Source organism: Elgaria multicarinata, chromosome 1 (genome assembly GCF_023053635.1).
Source record: "Elgaria multicarinata webbii isolate HBS135686 ecotype San Diego chromosome 1, rElgMul1.1.pri, whole genome shotgun sequence".
Classification (NCBI taxonomy): domain Eukaryota; kingdom Metazoa; phylum Chordata; class Lepidosauria; order Squamata; family Anguidae; genus Elgaria; species Elgaria multicarinata.
Genome location: NC_086171.1, coordinates 58,069,027 through 58,085,889, shown reverse-complemented (window position 1 = coordinate 58,085,889; position 16,863 = coordinate 58,069,027). Strand labels below are relative to the sequence as shown.

The following is a 16,863-nucleotide window of genomic DNA, read 5'->3' as shown; positions in this document are numbered from 1 at the left end:
GACCATGGAAAATAGTCCTTGACCATCTTCCCTGCAACATGTCTCCCCTCCATCTTCTTTTCTCCAGACTGAACATCCCAAGTTCCTTCAGCCTGTCCTCATAAGGAAATTTAAAGGAAGATTACTATCAAATTCCCCCTCCCTCTCTGGCCCCCACAACAATGAAGACTAGATGTCTCATCTCTGTTTTTATTCAAACAAAAATCGATGGGGTGTTTTCAAAAAGCCAAGATGGTTGCAGCCAACCTAAGCCATGTATCAATCGCAGTCCACATCAAGCCCAAAAATTTCCCTCAAATGGACTTAACAAGGACAGAAATTCTATTCACATATTATTCATCAAAATGGAAAATTGGAACAATATTTTTTTCTTTCCTTTCAAGCAGGTAGATCTTCTACAGAAGCAGATCTAATTAGCAGACAATCTTGAGCATTATTGCCGAACATTTGTTGGTTGAAGATGTTTTTGCATGACTTAACTAAACATTTCCTAGCCACATGTTAGCCGCTACACCCATCCTACTAGTCATTTACAGTGGAAAATCAAGCCATATCTTGTCCATGTTTACTTAGAAGGAGAAAGGACAAGGACTTTCCCCCTTTTTTAAAAAGAAGCAGAAGTAGTAGTCTGGTTATTTCAAAGTTAATGCAGACTTCGGCATTTTTTAAAATCAGGTTATTATTATTTTTTAAGTGGGGCTGTTTTTTCCCTAAAGTCAGGCTGTTTTTGTTTTTAAATCTGGCTATTTTTATTTATTTAAAAGTCGGGGTATTTTATTCACTTTTTAAAGTTGGGCTATTTTTATTTATTTATTGAAGACATCTGTTTTTATTATTTAAAGTCAGGCTATTTATTTTTTAAAGTTGGGCTATTATTATTTATTTTTTTAAAGTCAGGCTATTTATTTTTTTAAAGTCAGGCTATTTTATTTTTTAAAGTCAGGCTATTTTTTTTTAAGTTGGGCTTTTTTCTTTTCTTTTTTTAAAGTCAGGCTATTTCAGCAGTCTAACATACAAGATACAGTTTCCAAAGAATGTCTTAAAATTAACTTTAACCTCATAAAATAGAACAGGCATTGCTGGAAGGAAAAGGGAGAAAGGTTGTGCAGTTTTATCACCAGTTATATTTTTCAAAGCCCTGAGACACTCGCACAGCCATAACAGTAACAAATATCCTCCCCAGCAAATGACAAGGACTTGGGACTTAGCAGAGCTGGTTCAAACATATCACTACACTATCATTTATTGTTAAAAGAACATGCCTAGACTCTTCCTGCAGTTTTGTGGATTTCAGAAGCTTTTGTTTCTGTTTTAGGATAACCAGAGTTTGCCGTGTCATCGAAACCTGATAAACTGGATAATCTTGACTACAGTTTGTTTGAAACAAGACAACTTCAAACAAACCACAGTTTGTCAGATCCAGATGAAAACGAAAGCTGCAGGTAATCTAAAATGAAAGAGGAAGCTTCCAACCTTCACAAAGCTACACTAGAGGAGAAGAGGAGAGGGAGGCCTGCTGTGTCTTGCTCTCCTAACACTAATCCAGGGAAAGGCAACCTTTTCAGGCCTGTGGGCATAATTGTCATTTCCCCCCCCCCAATTCCCGCCCCCTTCCCCATATTCTCCATCTTCTTTTCCCACACGCTCCACTTGGTTTTTAGCAGGGGATTTTTGTCCCCACCTCTGCTAAAGTCTATGGCACAATCTCGCTCCATTGACTTTAATGGAACTGGGGAAAGGGTGCCCTGCCAGGAAACAGATTGAGGGGGGGAATGTTCAAAACCCATCAAGGGCTCTCCTTGCCCAAAGGTCCTTTGTGGGAGGCAGGTTCCCCCCACCCCCACCAGCTGCTTTTGACAGGGCACCATTTTCCCTGCCTCTATTAAAGCCTATGGAGGTGGGGAAAAGGATCCTCTGCCCAAAACCAAAAGGTTGAGGGGGAAAGCCCCCCCCCCCATCTCCAAGGACCCTTCGTCAAGCCATGTTTCAGAAAGGCTCTCGAAGAGGTGAAGGGGAGGAAGTAGGGAAGAGGAGGAAGTTAGATGGCAAAGTATGAAAGGAGAGGAAGGGAGGAAGCAGAATGTCAGGCCGCTTGCATCTATGGATGGGAGGAAGAGAAGAATGCAAGAGTGGTGAGGTCCAAAGGAGACTGGAAGCTTGGCCACAGGGGCACTGATGGGCAACCCCTGTGATAAACCTATGATTTAATGGGCCTTTGGGTGACCGTAATGGCTATTTTTCAGCTTCAGTTTTTCCATCTGTAAAATGCAAATATTAATAGTGACCTTACATCACAGGTTTGTTGCCAAGATAACTCACTTTCTGTATTAAATACACCACATATGGACATAATTACTTACTTGGACTTGATGTCTTTTATTTTCCTAATCAGAGCATCCCTCTTTTCCTTTGCTCTTTTGGATAAATTTTCTCCTTTTAGGGTATCAGATATAAATGTGTCAACATCTAAATCATGAAAGAATAGAAGGGGGTGGGGAAAAAGAAACAGATGAGTCCAAAGGAGAAATGATAATTTTCAGAAGATAAATACCTCTATTATGGCTTTTTTCATAAGGCAATAATAGCCAAACTATCTAATAGAGTTACTTTATCAGTCCTAGGCATAATATAATTGAAAGATATTTCAAACTCTAAATTGGATAGATTTGTTCACTGCTGTGCTTATGCTTAGCACAGCAAATGCTGTTTTGACATTTGCCATCATTAAATGAACAAAAATCCAACAAGTTTTAATAAACTGTCAAAGTGTGTAAAATATATATACACACACCATTACTTGAGAAATAAAATCTAGAAGACAATAAACTTCTTTAATGCATACATGATTGCCACAAGATCAAACATCATTTGGCACTTTCATTAACAAAAGCCCATTCTCAAACATGACCGCATACATACAATATTTTCCTCTAAGTTAAATTGACAACAGTCTTGGAACCTTGTATGTTGAAAGCCTTATGTTTGTTAAACTGATCAGAACCTCAATGGTGGCAGCAGAATCACCCTCTGGAAGAAGATCTGATACCATAGTCAGAGACATAGGGCAGAAAATGTTCCTAAATGGAACATTTTTCAGGAAAAAAATCCATTGCTTTCTTTTTCCACTACAAATATTCCACTTTGTAAGTTCATTATTGACAGTGAATGGATGACAGTTACAAATATAATATCACACAAGCGGGGCAATTTCTTCATAGTTGCAATTAATATTTTTCAGGTGATTGTCCCTAGTAAGCATGTGAGAAAATATATGACAATGAAATACATGTACGTTTCCATGTCAAATGGAACAAATAAGCAGTGACAGCGAAACATAAGGTCCCCCAACAACCTCAGCGGAAGAGAGAGGGACTCTTGAAATAGATGAGCAGCTGTCAGCATATCAGGCACAGTTCTGGAATCAGGTGAACAGTGAGAGGTAGCAAAGGTAGAAAAGAAGACTAGAGAAGCTGGCAAAGCTCACTGAGCTTACAAGCCTCCTAAATACATCTCTGGCTGAGATTAAAATCTGAGCTGAAGGTGAAATCCTTATTTATCCCATTCAGATCAGATCTAATTCTTTCCATCTTCCCGCAGCCAGAGCACCACAGTGGATCTTCTGGGTAGGTGAGTATTGTTTAAAGGGAACACTGGAGCGTGTTCAAAGGAGGGCAACGAGGATGATCAGGGGTCTGGAAACAAAGCCCTATGAGAAGAGACCGAAAGAATTGGGCATGTTTAGTCTGAAGAAGAGAAGATTGAGGGGAGACATGTTAACACTCTTCAAATACTTGAAAGGTTGTCACACAGAGGAGGGCCAGGATCTCTTCTCGATCCTCCCAGAGTGCAAGACACGGAATAATGGGCTCAAGTTACAGGAAGCCAGATTCTGGCAGGACGTCAGGAAAAACTTCCTGTTAGAGCAGCTTGACAATAGAACAAATTACCTAGGGAGGTTGTGGCCTCTCCCACACTAGAGACATTCAAGAGGCAGCTGGACAGCCATCTGTCAGGTATGCTTTAAAGTAGATTCCTGCAATGAGCAGGGAGTTGGACTCAATGGCCTTATAGGCCCCTTCCAACTCTACTATTCTATGCTTCTAGGAAGAGTTTAGAAGCTAAATTGGCAGCTAAATTGGTGGGGGGCAGGGGAGTCCCTGCCAGCTTTCTGTGTGTCGAATGACATCAGGGGGTGGATTTCAAGGAAGGAAAAGTAATCAATTTCTACTTGTGATGATGGCTATGCTACCTCCAGGTTCAGATGCAACATGCTTCTTTATTCCACTTGATAGGCAAGTACAGCAAGAGAGGGCTGCTTTCCTCATGGTCTGCTGTTGAGGACATCTTGTTGGCCGCTGTGGGATGCTGGAATAGCAACACCTTTGGTCTGATCCTCAAGGCTCTCTGTATCTTCTTATAGTAGCTTTTATATGAATCTATAATGCAGCTTTATTTAGAATTCTGTGTACAACATCTGGTCATCCCAGCTTAAAAAGGATATCATGCAGCTGAAAAAGCTACAGGAAAGTAAAACCAATATGATCCAACAGCAAAGGGTAGGACAAGGTATAGCTTCCATAAAAGGAAAAACTAAAACATTTGAGACTTTTTAAGAGCAGGAAAATAACAACAATTATTAATGGAGGACTGGTTAGATGTTTATAAAATTGTGCATGGTATTGAGAGATTGGATGTAAAGAGATTTCTCTCTTGTGCTGAGTACTAGAACTTGGAGTGACTAATAACATAGTGGGCAGTATCCAATTACGACATTTCGCAAACTCAAATAGCATTAGTGGAGCTCCACTGAATCTTTCTGTTGTATAAGCAGTTGCCCATTACACTTGTGCATCCAGTTGCACAACACGTGAAAGCAGTTGCACAACACCCTGCACAACGGAGTGGGTTGCACAACACGTGCAAGTCATTCGCGCTAATGGAATGACACAGTTGGATACTGTCCAGTGTCAGTAGGTTCAAAACAGATAAAAGGAAATACTGTCTCATACAACACACCATTAACTTAGGGCAGCCTTCCCCAGCCTCTAAAATGTTGGATGTCAACTCCCATCAGCCCTAGCCAGCATGCATGGCCCATGCTCAGGAATGTTGAGTGTTATAGTCCAAAACATCTAGACAGCATCAGGTTGGAGAAAGATGACTTAGGGAATCCTCTGCTCAAGGATAAAGTGAAGGTCACTGGCACAGGTGGCATTTTTTAAAAAACTACCGTATTTCTTCGATTCTAAGACACACTTTTTTCCCATATAAACATTTCTAAAAATGGGGTGCATCTTAGAATCGCGGGTGCGAATATTATTCTTAGAATCAAAGCTTTTTTTCTGCTGGTGGTACTGAAATTAGTGTGCGTTTTACAATCGATGGTGTTTTACAATCGAAGAAATACAGTAGGTAAATTCATGGAGGAGAGGTCTATCAATACCTAAATGGAACATCCATATTCACAGGGAATATACTTCTGAAGACCAGCTGCCGGGGAACAAACTTCCTTGTTATTTCATGGCCTCCTTGTTTGCCTTCTCAGAAGCATCTGGCTGACCAATGTTGTAAGCAGGACGCTGGACTAGGTGGGTCTAATTCAGCAAGGTTCTTCTAACGTTCTAAAGTTCCATATGCATTACAGCTGGCCAGGCAGCACTACTGGTCAGCTGAATGAAGAACAGACTTTCCATCTACAATTAGGCAATTACTCACTTAATTACAGACTAAAATTAGATAGGCCAGCTATAATGGAATTGTTTTATATGGTATTGTAAAGCGCCTCGATGCCAGAAATGGTGAGGCGGTGCTATAAAAATGCTTTAAATAATGCACACTGAATTCACTGCCTGATTGGCCAATTCTCAACCTGTGAGTTAGCCTTTAAGGCTCATATACTGGAAGTGTTCTCAGATGTAGGAAGTTGCCAAAGCTTAGTGCAACATGAGTGGAAACATCCTAAAATAACTCTGAACATCCAGCTCTAAGTATTTTAGCTTTTGCAGAATAGGGCAAACAGCAAAACTGCAACACATACTTATAAGAACAAGGGGTGTAAAGAAAGCAGCTAACACTGGTGAATGGGAGTAGAGCTACCTTGGCAGCCAGAAACTAAAGCCTTCCTACATTAAGATTACACTCTAAAGAAGAAGATCCTAATGCGAGAATTATTTCTTTGCACAGGCGGGGGTACAAAAGCTTCCCCTCAAGAAAGAACCATTTCACAAACTATGAAAACTCTGCATAATAGACTGCATAAGTGTGGGGTCAGAATGACAATACCAATTGTAACATTTTGGCACCTGTCTCTTGGACATTGGGATAAGTATCATTTGGTTTTCAACAAAATGACCCGAAAGAGCATAAACCCAAGTTTCATACTCTCAGGTCTACCCATTCACCTGACAGAAAACTGAAAGAAAAGCCAGCAGAAATACAAGACAACCAGGCTCAGTGTTAATTAAAAAAATAGTAATTGAGGAGTATATAAAAAAAAATAGCCTAGCCCATTTTTATTACAGACATGACACTCACTCTCAAATGTATAGCAAGGACAATTGAGCTATGTTTCAAATACTGTAGGCTATTTCAAGAATGTCAGTAGCTCCCCCTTCCTCTTTTTTTACTTCAATGTATCTAGTTTCATTTCAATACTCTTTTAATATATGGTAATTGCAAAGATAATCAGCTTAAATGATATCCGCATAATGATTATGTCTTATTCAGTTAGCCAGAATTCTTCTGTGATGAACATTCATTTTAGTAATGTTCCGACTGGAAATGAGGCACCATAAGAGTTAAGTCTTTATGTCTGAGAAATAAATGTAGAAAATATCATAGTCTACCTTGGACTGCATTAACTGAGAGTACAGCCAAGCGAAATAAAGAAGACGGCTGCCATTCTTTTTTCCACAGCAGCTAAATCAGCTTTATAGGGTCAGACAGATCATCCATCTTCATAATTCACAATCTTTTTAACCTACACTTTTTGCAAAGTTTACTCATCCCAAAAAGTTTGGAACATGTCTGGAGATTAAGCATCGGACATCTCGGACCTAACCATTGAGGATAGCCACAACACAATAGAGAGTTGAGAGTGGACATCATTGATCTCAACTCTTTGGTGGATTGTGGTCACAATATGCAGGCATGCTTCAGCTAAGTTTTAAGCAATTCTAAGCGCCATCGGAGAGTTACACATGAGTTTGCACGGAAATCAAAGGGTATTAGCCTTTGGAACAGGTTTGCAGATAATATCAGTTTCTTCTGCAATACGATTCTCCCTGATGAGATCTATGGTTTGTGTGGAAGGACACTAAGTTAGATGATCAGTACAAAACAGGATGACACTTATAAGTCATCCTGTTAGCCACAACCTCCCTTGGAAGTCTTATCAATTCTGGAAATTCCAGAGAAATTCCAACAGACAGTCAGGAGAAAGCATATTGAAGTTGCCCCATCATAGGCTACACTCACATGGTATAATATGTGAACAAGCTGTGTGCCAGTCCACGTAGCCCATTCGGCCCTGTTTGGCTCCTCCCATAAAAGCCCCTGGACACCTTTCTTGATATGTCCTAATCCTTCCAACTTAGAAACAAACAAAAAAACACACATTTTCTTACCAGCAGCTGGAATTCCTGTGAAATAGGTTTCTGTTAGTGATGAAGACTTCGGGTTGAAAGGAGTTGTTTAGTATGTGGGGCTCAGACTGAACCTCTGCATTGTATTCAGTCTTTTAGGGAGACTACTTGTCCTTTGAAATGCTTCTCAAGGCAGCCAGTCTGTGGTGATACCCAGGAGGACAATTTTTCAATTCGCCAAATGTGCCCACAGGCCAAAAGTGTTGCCTACCTCTGTGCTAAACAAATCAGAAATTGAAAGCTTTCCATGTCATCCAGTCCAGGGAACCTAACTCAGGTTGGCGGGAGAAGCCAAATGGTAGCAAAGAGGCTGAACCAATCGAACCACTAAACTAACTAGGAATTGAAAGCTTAGCATGGCTCCTAGCTTGACGCTCCTTTTACAAGCCAGGGTCTGTTCTCAATTTATGAATTCTGATTTATAAAAGAGTTCAGATGACATGGCAAGCTTTCAATTCCTGCTTAATTTAGTGGCTCATGCTAGCAGGAGGAGCCATGTAGGAGAAAACAGGCTAGTGCACTGGCACACAGCTCATTCACAATAAACCAGGATTCTGGCTTATCATTCTATTATTCCTTGTAACCAGGAAAAGTTTTATAAAGCCAATGGGTTAAAGCCAACATTATCCTAGTGGAAGTCTGCTAGTGCATCAAGACTTTCTCACTTTTCTCTATCTGCTGCAGCCCTCTGGGCTGGGTGGATTTGATTTAATCAATTTGATTTAAATCACTACTCAGAAAGACTCGATTTAATCATGTGACTCCCCCCCCCCCAAAAAAGTGCACTCTTCCTCGCTATATTTTACACAACTCAGAGTTACCAAAGACTCATTCTTGCTGGTATAATCTTAATATTTACAACCAGATCAAAAAAAATCCAATTTAAATAAAAAATTGCAATTTTTTAATATATATTTTCTTAAAAAATGATTTTTATCCACCCTGCCTCTGGGCTGCCCAAAAATTTAATCTAGATGGTTTCTCAGCTCTTCAGAACAGATTGGGGTGGGTGGGTGTTGAAACTGGAATTGAGGCCTCCTGGTTCGGCTGTTGAAAGCAGTTCCATCAATACAATGAAGCCACTCAATTCAATCCAGTGGTTCCCAAAATATTTTTGTAGTGGTGTGCTAATGGTATTCTGTGAGTTAAAGAGACAGACACTCATCCTCTTACTATAGCCAATAAGACGTAACTTCATTCACTCCTACTTTTGTAGCTTTTGCTGTACTTCATAGCTTTTGCTATGCTGTGTGTGGTACAGTCTCCCCTTCCTTAAAATATCATTTCTTATTGCAATTGCTTCACTGGATGACCATGTCACCTTTCCTAACATTTACCACTCTTTCCCCATCACCTTTCTCATATCCACTTTAAATCAGGATCCATACACACAGATCCATCACATTGCTACCACTGAACAAGTGAAGGACAAATCTGATACAACAAACCAGCAACCTACCATTCAGAAAGAGTATAAAATAGTATTATAGTATAAAGAGTATAAAATGCTATTAAAAACATTAGCCAAAGAACAAACTGGACTAAAGGCTTGTTGCAGTCACTTCTCAGTAGCACCTCTTAGCTTATTGCAACTTCTGGTTCATCAATGAGAAATTAATTATTAGACCTTTGGTTCAATAGTCATGTAAATAAGACCATAGTCAGTAGCAATACAAAGAAAGGCCAGAACAGATGCTAATCATCACAATGCTAGACAGTGATCTTTCCCTCCTTTTCATCCAAAGTCTCCTGAATTTACACTGTCTCAGCATGCAGAGAACAGAAATCCCAAAAAGAGATTGTAACACTCTGCTCAAAGAAAACTGGGCAGAAGTTAACTCAGCTCCCTATGTCCTATGATATAGTGCAATCCTATGACAAGTCAGAAATAAGTCCCAATGATTTCAATGAAGCTTACTGCCAAACAAATGAATTTAGGGTTGCAGCCATAAGCTCTTAAAATCAGCTGTAAATACCTTCTGACTATTTCTGTTTGTATACAAAAGGCACCTAGAGAGGTATTCTTGGTGGTTTCCACACAATTCAGAAAGCTGACAGTCAGACCTTGAGCATTTTCCAGAAGTTGAAAGAAATTTTAAAAATATCTGACAGACTTTTAACCTGCAGAATAGCTGTTAGCTAAGATTTTAATAGGTCAAGACACCAGGTATCTACTGGATGTGGTTTCTTTAAAAATATAATCACTGTCTCAGAGTTTGTTTTCAAAGCACCTGAGATTAAAAGCTGTATTCTTTTATCTTTTATTCTCACCTTGTAAAATAGATTACCCAGACCTCAGACTCGTATATGTATCAACTCATTCACTGGCTACTTCAAGCATATTTAAACTGCAATCTGAACTCACTCACTGGAGAGTAAGTTCCATTGAAGTCAATGGTTCTTACTTTTGATTGGACATATATAGAACTGCACTTTTAATAAGTTAGTTCTTCCTTGTGAGAGCCATGCTGCAATAAATTAATTAACCTTAAATTAAGGTGTTTACAAGGCTAGTCGGGGGGGGGGGGGGGTTATTTAAAAAAATCTTCACTGTGACAGAATTTAAGCATGGTGAACCGTGTGATGCTATATATATCTACTCAAAAGTCACATTGAGTGCAATAGGGCTTGCTCCTCAGTAATTGGGCATAGGTTTGCAGCCAAAGTGTTAACATAAACATAATCAGAAAAGCAAAACAAGATCACTGGCAGAGGAGGGGGAAAGTTGTTTGGAGGGGGAAGTTTCTGCAACTGTGGAGGAAGTTGTCAGTCACATGCAAGATGAACATAGTTTGCAAAGATAATCTATGCAAATAATGTTTCAATAATGCCCAGAAGACTTTGTATGTATTGTGTATACAGGAAACGAAACACAGAACTATCCTTCCAGATATGAAAATATAAGCAAATATGAAAACTTTACAAGGTTTTCCTTGTTTGGTAAAAGATGAAGCTTCAAGTCTAAACTTTGGACACTTCCCCACACAAAAAAAGACACAGAGCCTCAGGTATTGGGCACAAAGAAATGATATAAATAAAGAAATCAATAACAGGAGTCCATCCTTCCAAACAAAGCCAGGAGTCCTGCTGGACACATCCAAGCACTTCACTGCCTCTAAAGTAACTTTCTGAATTGTTCCTTCGTAAACACTTTCAGTGATTTTAAAGTTCCACTTATCAGCACTTCAGAATATATAAATAAATCTAATGAAAGTCAATGCAAAGTAGAGGAAGTTCTTGTAAGAGAACGAGATCCAAAGTAGATTTCTAGAAGAATCACTTTCTCAATATACTTAATTTAAAAATAGGTATCATTTTTGTTCTTTCACCACCAACTTTCTCTCTCTCACACACACACCTTTTCTTCCTACGCATCCCAACTATTCCTGAAAGCAAAACTTCTTGGTGACAGTGCTACCTACAGACACCCCAACTTCTGCTAGTTATGCTATTATTTATCCTAATTATATTATTATTATTATTATTATTATTATTATTATTATTCCCAAGTTTATATTCTCCACCCGACTTCCCTGGAAACACACAGCACCTATCACTCCCACCCGCTCTCTCACACACCCAATCGCCTCTTCCGAAGCCACATCCCCACCTCCTGCCAGATCTCCCCTCCACCCCTTGTTCTTATGGAGCCTCACTTCCTCCAAGAATTCACTCCGTTCTCAGCCCCAGGAGAAACGCCTACCACCGTCGCAGCCTTCAGGGAATCCCTCCCACCTTTACCTGCAAGGAAGTTGCTGATCTCCTCGGAGACGGCGGGGACACCGTGCATGATGAGCCAGGTGGTCGCGCCGGTAAGCAGCTGTTCAGCAAGGAACTGGGGCGGGGGAGAAACCGCACAGCCACGCCCCTTTGCCCGGCTCCGAGAAGTCAGTCAAAAAACCACAGGCTGTGAGGCGGAGCTTCTCCTCTTCGTGCTCTCTCCGGGTTGCCCCGCCTATTAGGTCGTACTGCGCGTGCGTTCCAAACGCCGTCGTACGCTTCTCTCAGGCAGAAACTTCCTATCTCTATGGTTACAGGCGCTGCTAGCCGACCTAGCACCCCCGCGCTAACAGCGTTAAGCAGCGCAGCTTCCCGGCACATGACCCGCTGCTTTCCGCTGACGCCATTTTTAATGAGGGCATAACATTTCACAGGCGTCAATCAATTTCAAGTTCCGTTCCAAAATCAAAAATGGCGCCTTAAACACCAAGGCGGTTTCCGACCTACGGGCTTCCCCTATTGGATAGAATGATTCGAACCCGAGCGTGTAAGCTCCTGCTTTGATTGGCTACATCTGTTCGTTAGCCCATCCCACTCTCTTGCCTACCGTTTGGTGTCGTGTTTTTTCCCCGCATCAGCCGCACCCTCCCACTGTAAATTGCAGCCAATGAGGAAGAAGTCATCTTGCACTTGCGCACTTATCTCAAACAGAACGGCTTATGTCTAAGTAGAGACGTTGAGGGGAGGGGTTCAAGAATGATATAGAGAAAAGAATCCTGGGGTGAAGAGGTGGCAGCAGAGCTGGACTTGGGCTAGAAGACTGTATTTTTCTCTCTTCCCTTGATTTGTTAACAAATAGCAATTTTGCTTCCCATCCCCATAATATTGCTAAAAATCTGTTTTACACATGACAATACAAAACTGTTTTCATTTGCCGTGTAGAGTGGGAACGAAAAGCCCTATCACTTATTCCCACCCACCCTTGAATTTTTCTGTCATTATTCACATGTGCACACAAGAGTCTGGGGTGGGTGAGCAAAAGCAGCCAATTTTAATCAGATTGAACAACCAAAACTTTAGCTGACTTATTAGTGGTGTCAAATTTTACTTCTAAGGGCTGACAGTTTAAAGGCACCCTTGTTTATTTTTAGTTTATATTTTGCTATCTTGATTCATGTAACAGGCTATTAAAGAATGACATATTAGGGCATTTTGATATTTTTTTTTAATCTTGATTGTTTAATAGGCAAATTATTATTTTTCTTTGCAACAATCTCAAAGTACTGTGATAGCCTAGGTGTGAGTAGCTGAAATAATTGCATATTCTTCCCCTGTTTGCCCCAGACTTGCCTTCCTCTCTTGTCTCTTTTTTAGATTGCAAGTCTTTTGGGGTAAGGACTTTCTCATTCTTTGTAAAGCACCATCTATAGAGATGGCATAAGTAGCATTAATCATTCAAAATTTTGTTAATCCAGGGGCTAGCAGAAGACAGACAGCAGTCCACTAGGAGACCACTTAACTCCTGCTTGTTGCTAGGATTTTTGCAAAGAATGTTGACCTATACTTATCTTGGTCTGATCCAGCAAAACTATTGTTTTTCCTTACATTCTTAAGAGTGCACACTCAGAGCTACTTAACACAGATTAGTTATGTTATGACATCCTGAGTATGCAATGTTTGTAATGTTTATTTGTTGTTTCAACCATCATGGTCATATCAACTTTACAAATGCATACACCAGTATCGATATTCCTTTGTAAAGGTGTATGATGAGGATTCTAGTCAAAACAAAATAGATCAACTGAGCGGGGACTGACTTGCCAAAAGTTACCCATTATCTATGAATGAGCTATGAAGTGGTCTGGGATCACTATTTCTAGCACTGTCCGCTAGACCTTTATCTGTTTGAAGGATCCCCACCCACTTTAGCCAAAAAGGCCCACAGAGTAGCATACAAAGTTCAATAATAAGAGAGTCCCTGCCCTCAGGTTTAAAATCTTAAGAAGACATGACACAAAAAGAAAAGAGATTGGGAGGAAGGAGAGGAAAAACCAAACTCCAGCACTAGTTCGTAGTTATAAAGCTCTTATAAGGACCAACTGGGAAGGAAACAGTTCAAGAAAAGTAGGAGCCAAACATTGGTGGTTGTGCAACAAAGTCAATGGCATATGGCCCTGCTTCCCTTCTCTTCCTCCCTCTAGTATAGCCTGACAGAATGGAAATTTGCATGACAATAGATGATGGAGCTGGAAGCCTGATGGAGATAGGGCTGATAGTGGCACTACTTCCCTTCACTCCTGATGGAGCCTGATGGCTTAAAGTTGAAGGTGGTGACTGTCAGCCCATACTGTCTTCTCAACCTCCACTGCCATTTTGGCAAAAGTTTATTTCCAGTTCAAAGTTGCTATGGCTGCAATCCTATACAAATTACCTACTAGAGAATATGTCCCATCGAATATGATGGGAATGACTTCTGAGTAAATGTTTATTATTTCATTTATTGTCTTTGTATCCTGCCTTTCCAACAAGTAAATGGTGCTCAATGCAGCTAAAGATATATAAAATTAAAATGTACCTCCAAATTACAGAATAAAAAACAGTACTCAACACAACAGACCATTTTACAGGCCAAAGACCTGCTTGAACAAAAACTTATTTGCCTGCTGGTGAAAGAAGAGCAAAGAGAGGGCCAACCTAGCCTGCCTTTATCAGGGAGTTTCATAGCCTGGGAGCACCCACCGATAAGGCCTTCACTCATGTCACCACCAAATGCACCTCTGTTAGGTTTGTATGGGAGAAGGCAGGCTTTCAGATAGCCCTGTCCCAAGCCGTATAGAGCTTTAAAGGTGATAACTAGCACTTTGAATTGTGCTTGGAAATGACTGGTAACCAGTGAAGCTACTGTAACAAGGGAGTTTCGGGTTCCCTGTAGCCGGCGCCATCAATAGACTGGCTGCAGCATTCTGGACAAGTTTCTTAACACTTTTTGAAGGCAGCCCCACATAGAGCATGTTACAGTTTTCCAGATGGGATGTGACATGCATACGATTGCATGTAAAGTATGTGGCTTCTCTGACAGCACTTCCCAAGAGCCCAAGGTTTCCTTCCACCACCCCTTATTCTACCTCCAAAGGCTCTGAAGGCTGCTTATGTTCCAGGGATAGGTTGGAGTGAAGGAGCACACTATAGGATTGCCCTATAAATGATAATAGCAGGATTTTTAATTATGTCTAGGTAAAATATCCAAGGCCCAAAGATACATATGTGAACCGCCCAGAGAGCTTCAGCTATGGGTCGGTATACGAATGCAATAAATAATAATCATACATACATACAATGTTTGAAAACATATTGTAATAAAGTAAATGGAATTGCTTAAATTCTTTTTGTTAAGTACGCTAGATCATCCTTCTGCAAGGTCTAGAACATCCTTCTGCAATCTCATGCCTTTCAGGTGTGTTGGATGATAACTCCTATTTTCTGCAGTCATCATAAGAACATAAGAGCCATGCTGAATCAGACAAAGGGTCCATCTAGTCCAGCACTCTGTTCATACAGTGGCCAATCAGTTGTCAACCAGGGACCCACAAGCAGAACATGGGACCACAAACAGCATCCTTCCACCCATGGAACTAGCTTACTGCTTCTGATACTGCAAGTTGTACTTAGCCATCAGGACTGATAGACTTTTTTGTTCCAGCAGGCCTTTGGCGAATAATCGGGACCTCTGTCTGTGCCAAGGACTTCTAAAATTGTCATTTTAAATGTTTTAATATTGGAATATATTTAATATATTTTTAACTTTGTATATTTCTATTTATAGGTTTTAAATGTATATGTTTTAAATTTTGTAATGCTGCCTTGAGGACCAGCATTGGACAAAAGGTGGGATTCAAATTATTATTATTATTATTATTATTATTATTATTATTATTATTATTATTATTATTATTATTATTCTCCTCCAGGAATTTATCCACCCTACTTTTAAAGCCATCCAAATTGGTGGCCACCATATCTTGTGGTAGCGAATCCCATAGCTTAAGTATGTGCTGCCTAAAGAAGTACTTCTTTTTATCTTACCTGAATCTTCACCAATCAGCTTCATGGGATGGCCCCGGGTTCTAGTATTATGGGAGAGGTGACCTTGGCTTGTGGTGTTGGGAGTTGTAGTCCAATAGATCTGGAGAACACCAGGGCTGGGGAGCCTGAGGGGTCACCTCCATGCCATTTGGTGCCCTCTGGGGTTCCCCTCCTTTTCCCCAACCACTAATCATTTGGTGATTTCCTGGCTTTTGTGCTGTTTCCCCTCACAATTCTAAAAGATTGAAATGCCTCTCCTAAGACTTAGTTACTGGCAGGAAGAGCTTTAAGCTTCAATATGTTGGTGTTTTTCTATTTGGCCCCACTAGTTTAGCATTTTGCCCCCACCCCTTTGCCTTCAGCCCCACTGGCATGCAGCCCCCAAGAGCTTCTCTAAAATGGAACTCAGTTCTCGGGCCAAAAGAGGGTCTTCACCCCTGCTGTAATAGAACAGATGCCATTCTCTCTCTCTCTCTCTCTCTCTCTCTCTCTCTCTCTCTCTCTCTCTCTCTCCCCCCCCCCCTTGTGGAAGGCAAAACATCTGGGAAGGGGGATTTTGCTAGGTGTGGTGGGTCCTGTACCTTTCCCCCTATAAGTGAAAAGAGAGGAATTTGAAAGGAAACATGGCCTTCAGGAAGGGTGAAACACCCCCACTTCCTTCTTCCTCATTGCACCCTCCAGTAGCTTTTGTTGGGGGACGGGGGAGTTTTTTGAAAATTCGTGTATCATGCAGTTCAGCCAAGTAATGAAACCAAAATTTCTCTGCACTTCACAGGCTATGCTTTGGTATCTCTTCCACTTTTTATCTTTAATTAGGCAGGAAAGCTATTTTAGATAGCAGTAGTATTTTATTATCCATTTTATTGCTGGCTTAACCAACATTCAAGCAGTTAAGTAACTGGCCCGTATAATGTCATACAATAATGGTAGCTGTGGGTTATATTGTGATTTTATATTTGTGTTAATTGTTAATAAATGCCTATTCTTTCTGCCTAGGGAATATTTGTGTTGTGGTTACGTCTCTCTCCAATTGTTATAATGGCTATTAATGTGTACTTTAGGTTGTACATTTCCGTCAAAAGACTCTGGAACCGTCTATGTACATAATAGGTTAACAAGGAAATGGTATCCAATCCAGTGACTTTGACCTTTGGGGCTAATCTTAATCCCGCTTTATTCTTTTAGTTTAATTTACTGTTCAGTCTCTCCTCAGAAGCCAATTTAGGGTGTCACTTGAACTAACAAATACTCTGTTTACCCAGAAATTACTTTCCCTGTTGACATTATTATAACTGTTAGCTGCATTAAAGAAGGTGCTTTGAAGTCAATTGAAAATAGTCCAATAAAAAAGCAAGCACGCTTTCTTAAATGGTTTGGGGATCACAGCTTAAACCGCTCCAACAGCAATGCCATTAAG

General features: G+C 40.5%; 1 protein-coding gene across 1 annotated transcript in view; it reads right to left on the bottom strand.

The window, feature by feature from the left end:
- Positions 1–11,464, bottom strand: part of SKAP2 (src kinase associated phosphoprotein 2) — a 128,835-nt gene extending 117,371 nt beyond the window's left edge. Inside the window, exons 1-2 of the mRNA XM_063128905.1 lie at positions 11,385–11,464; positions 2,361–2,466 (exon numbers count right to left, since the gene is read on the bottom strand). Of these exons, the coding sequence (XP_062984975.1) occupies positions 2,361–2,466; positions 11,385–11,433 (155 nt within the window). The 5' untranslated portion in view covers positions 11,434–11,464. The remainder of the gene's footprint in view (positions 1–2,360; positions 2,467–11,384) is intronic.
- Between the last annotated feature and the right edge of the window lie 5,399 nt (positions 11,465–16,863).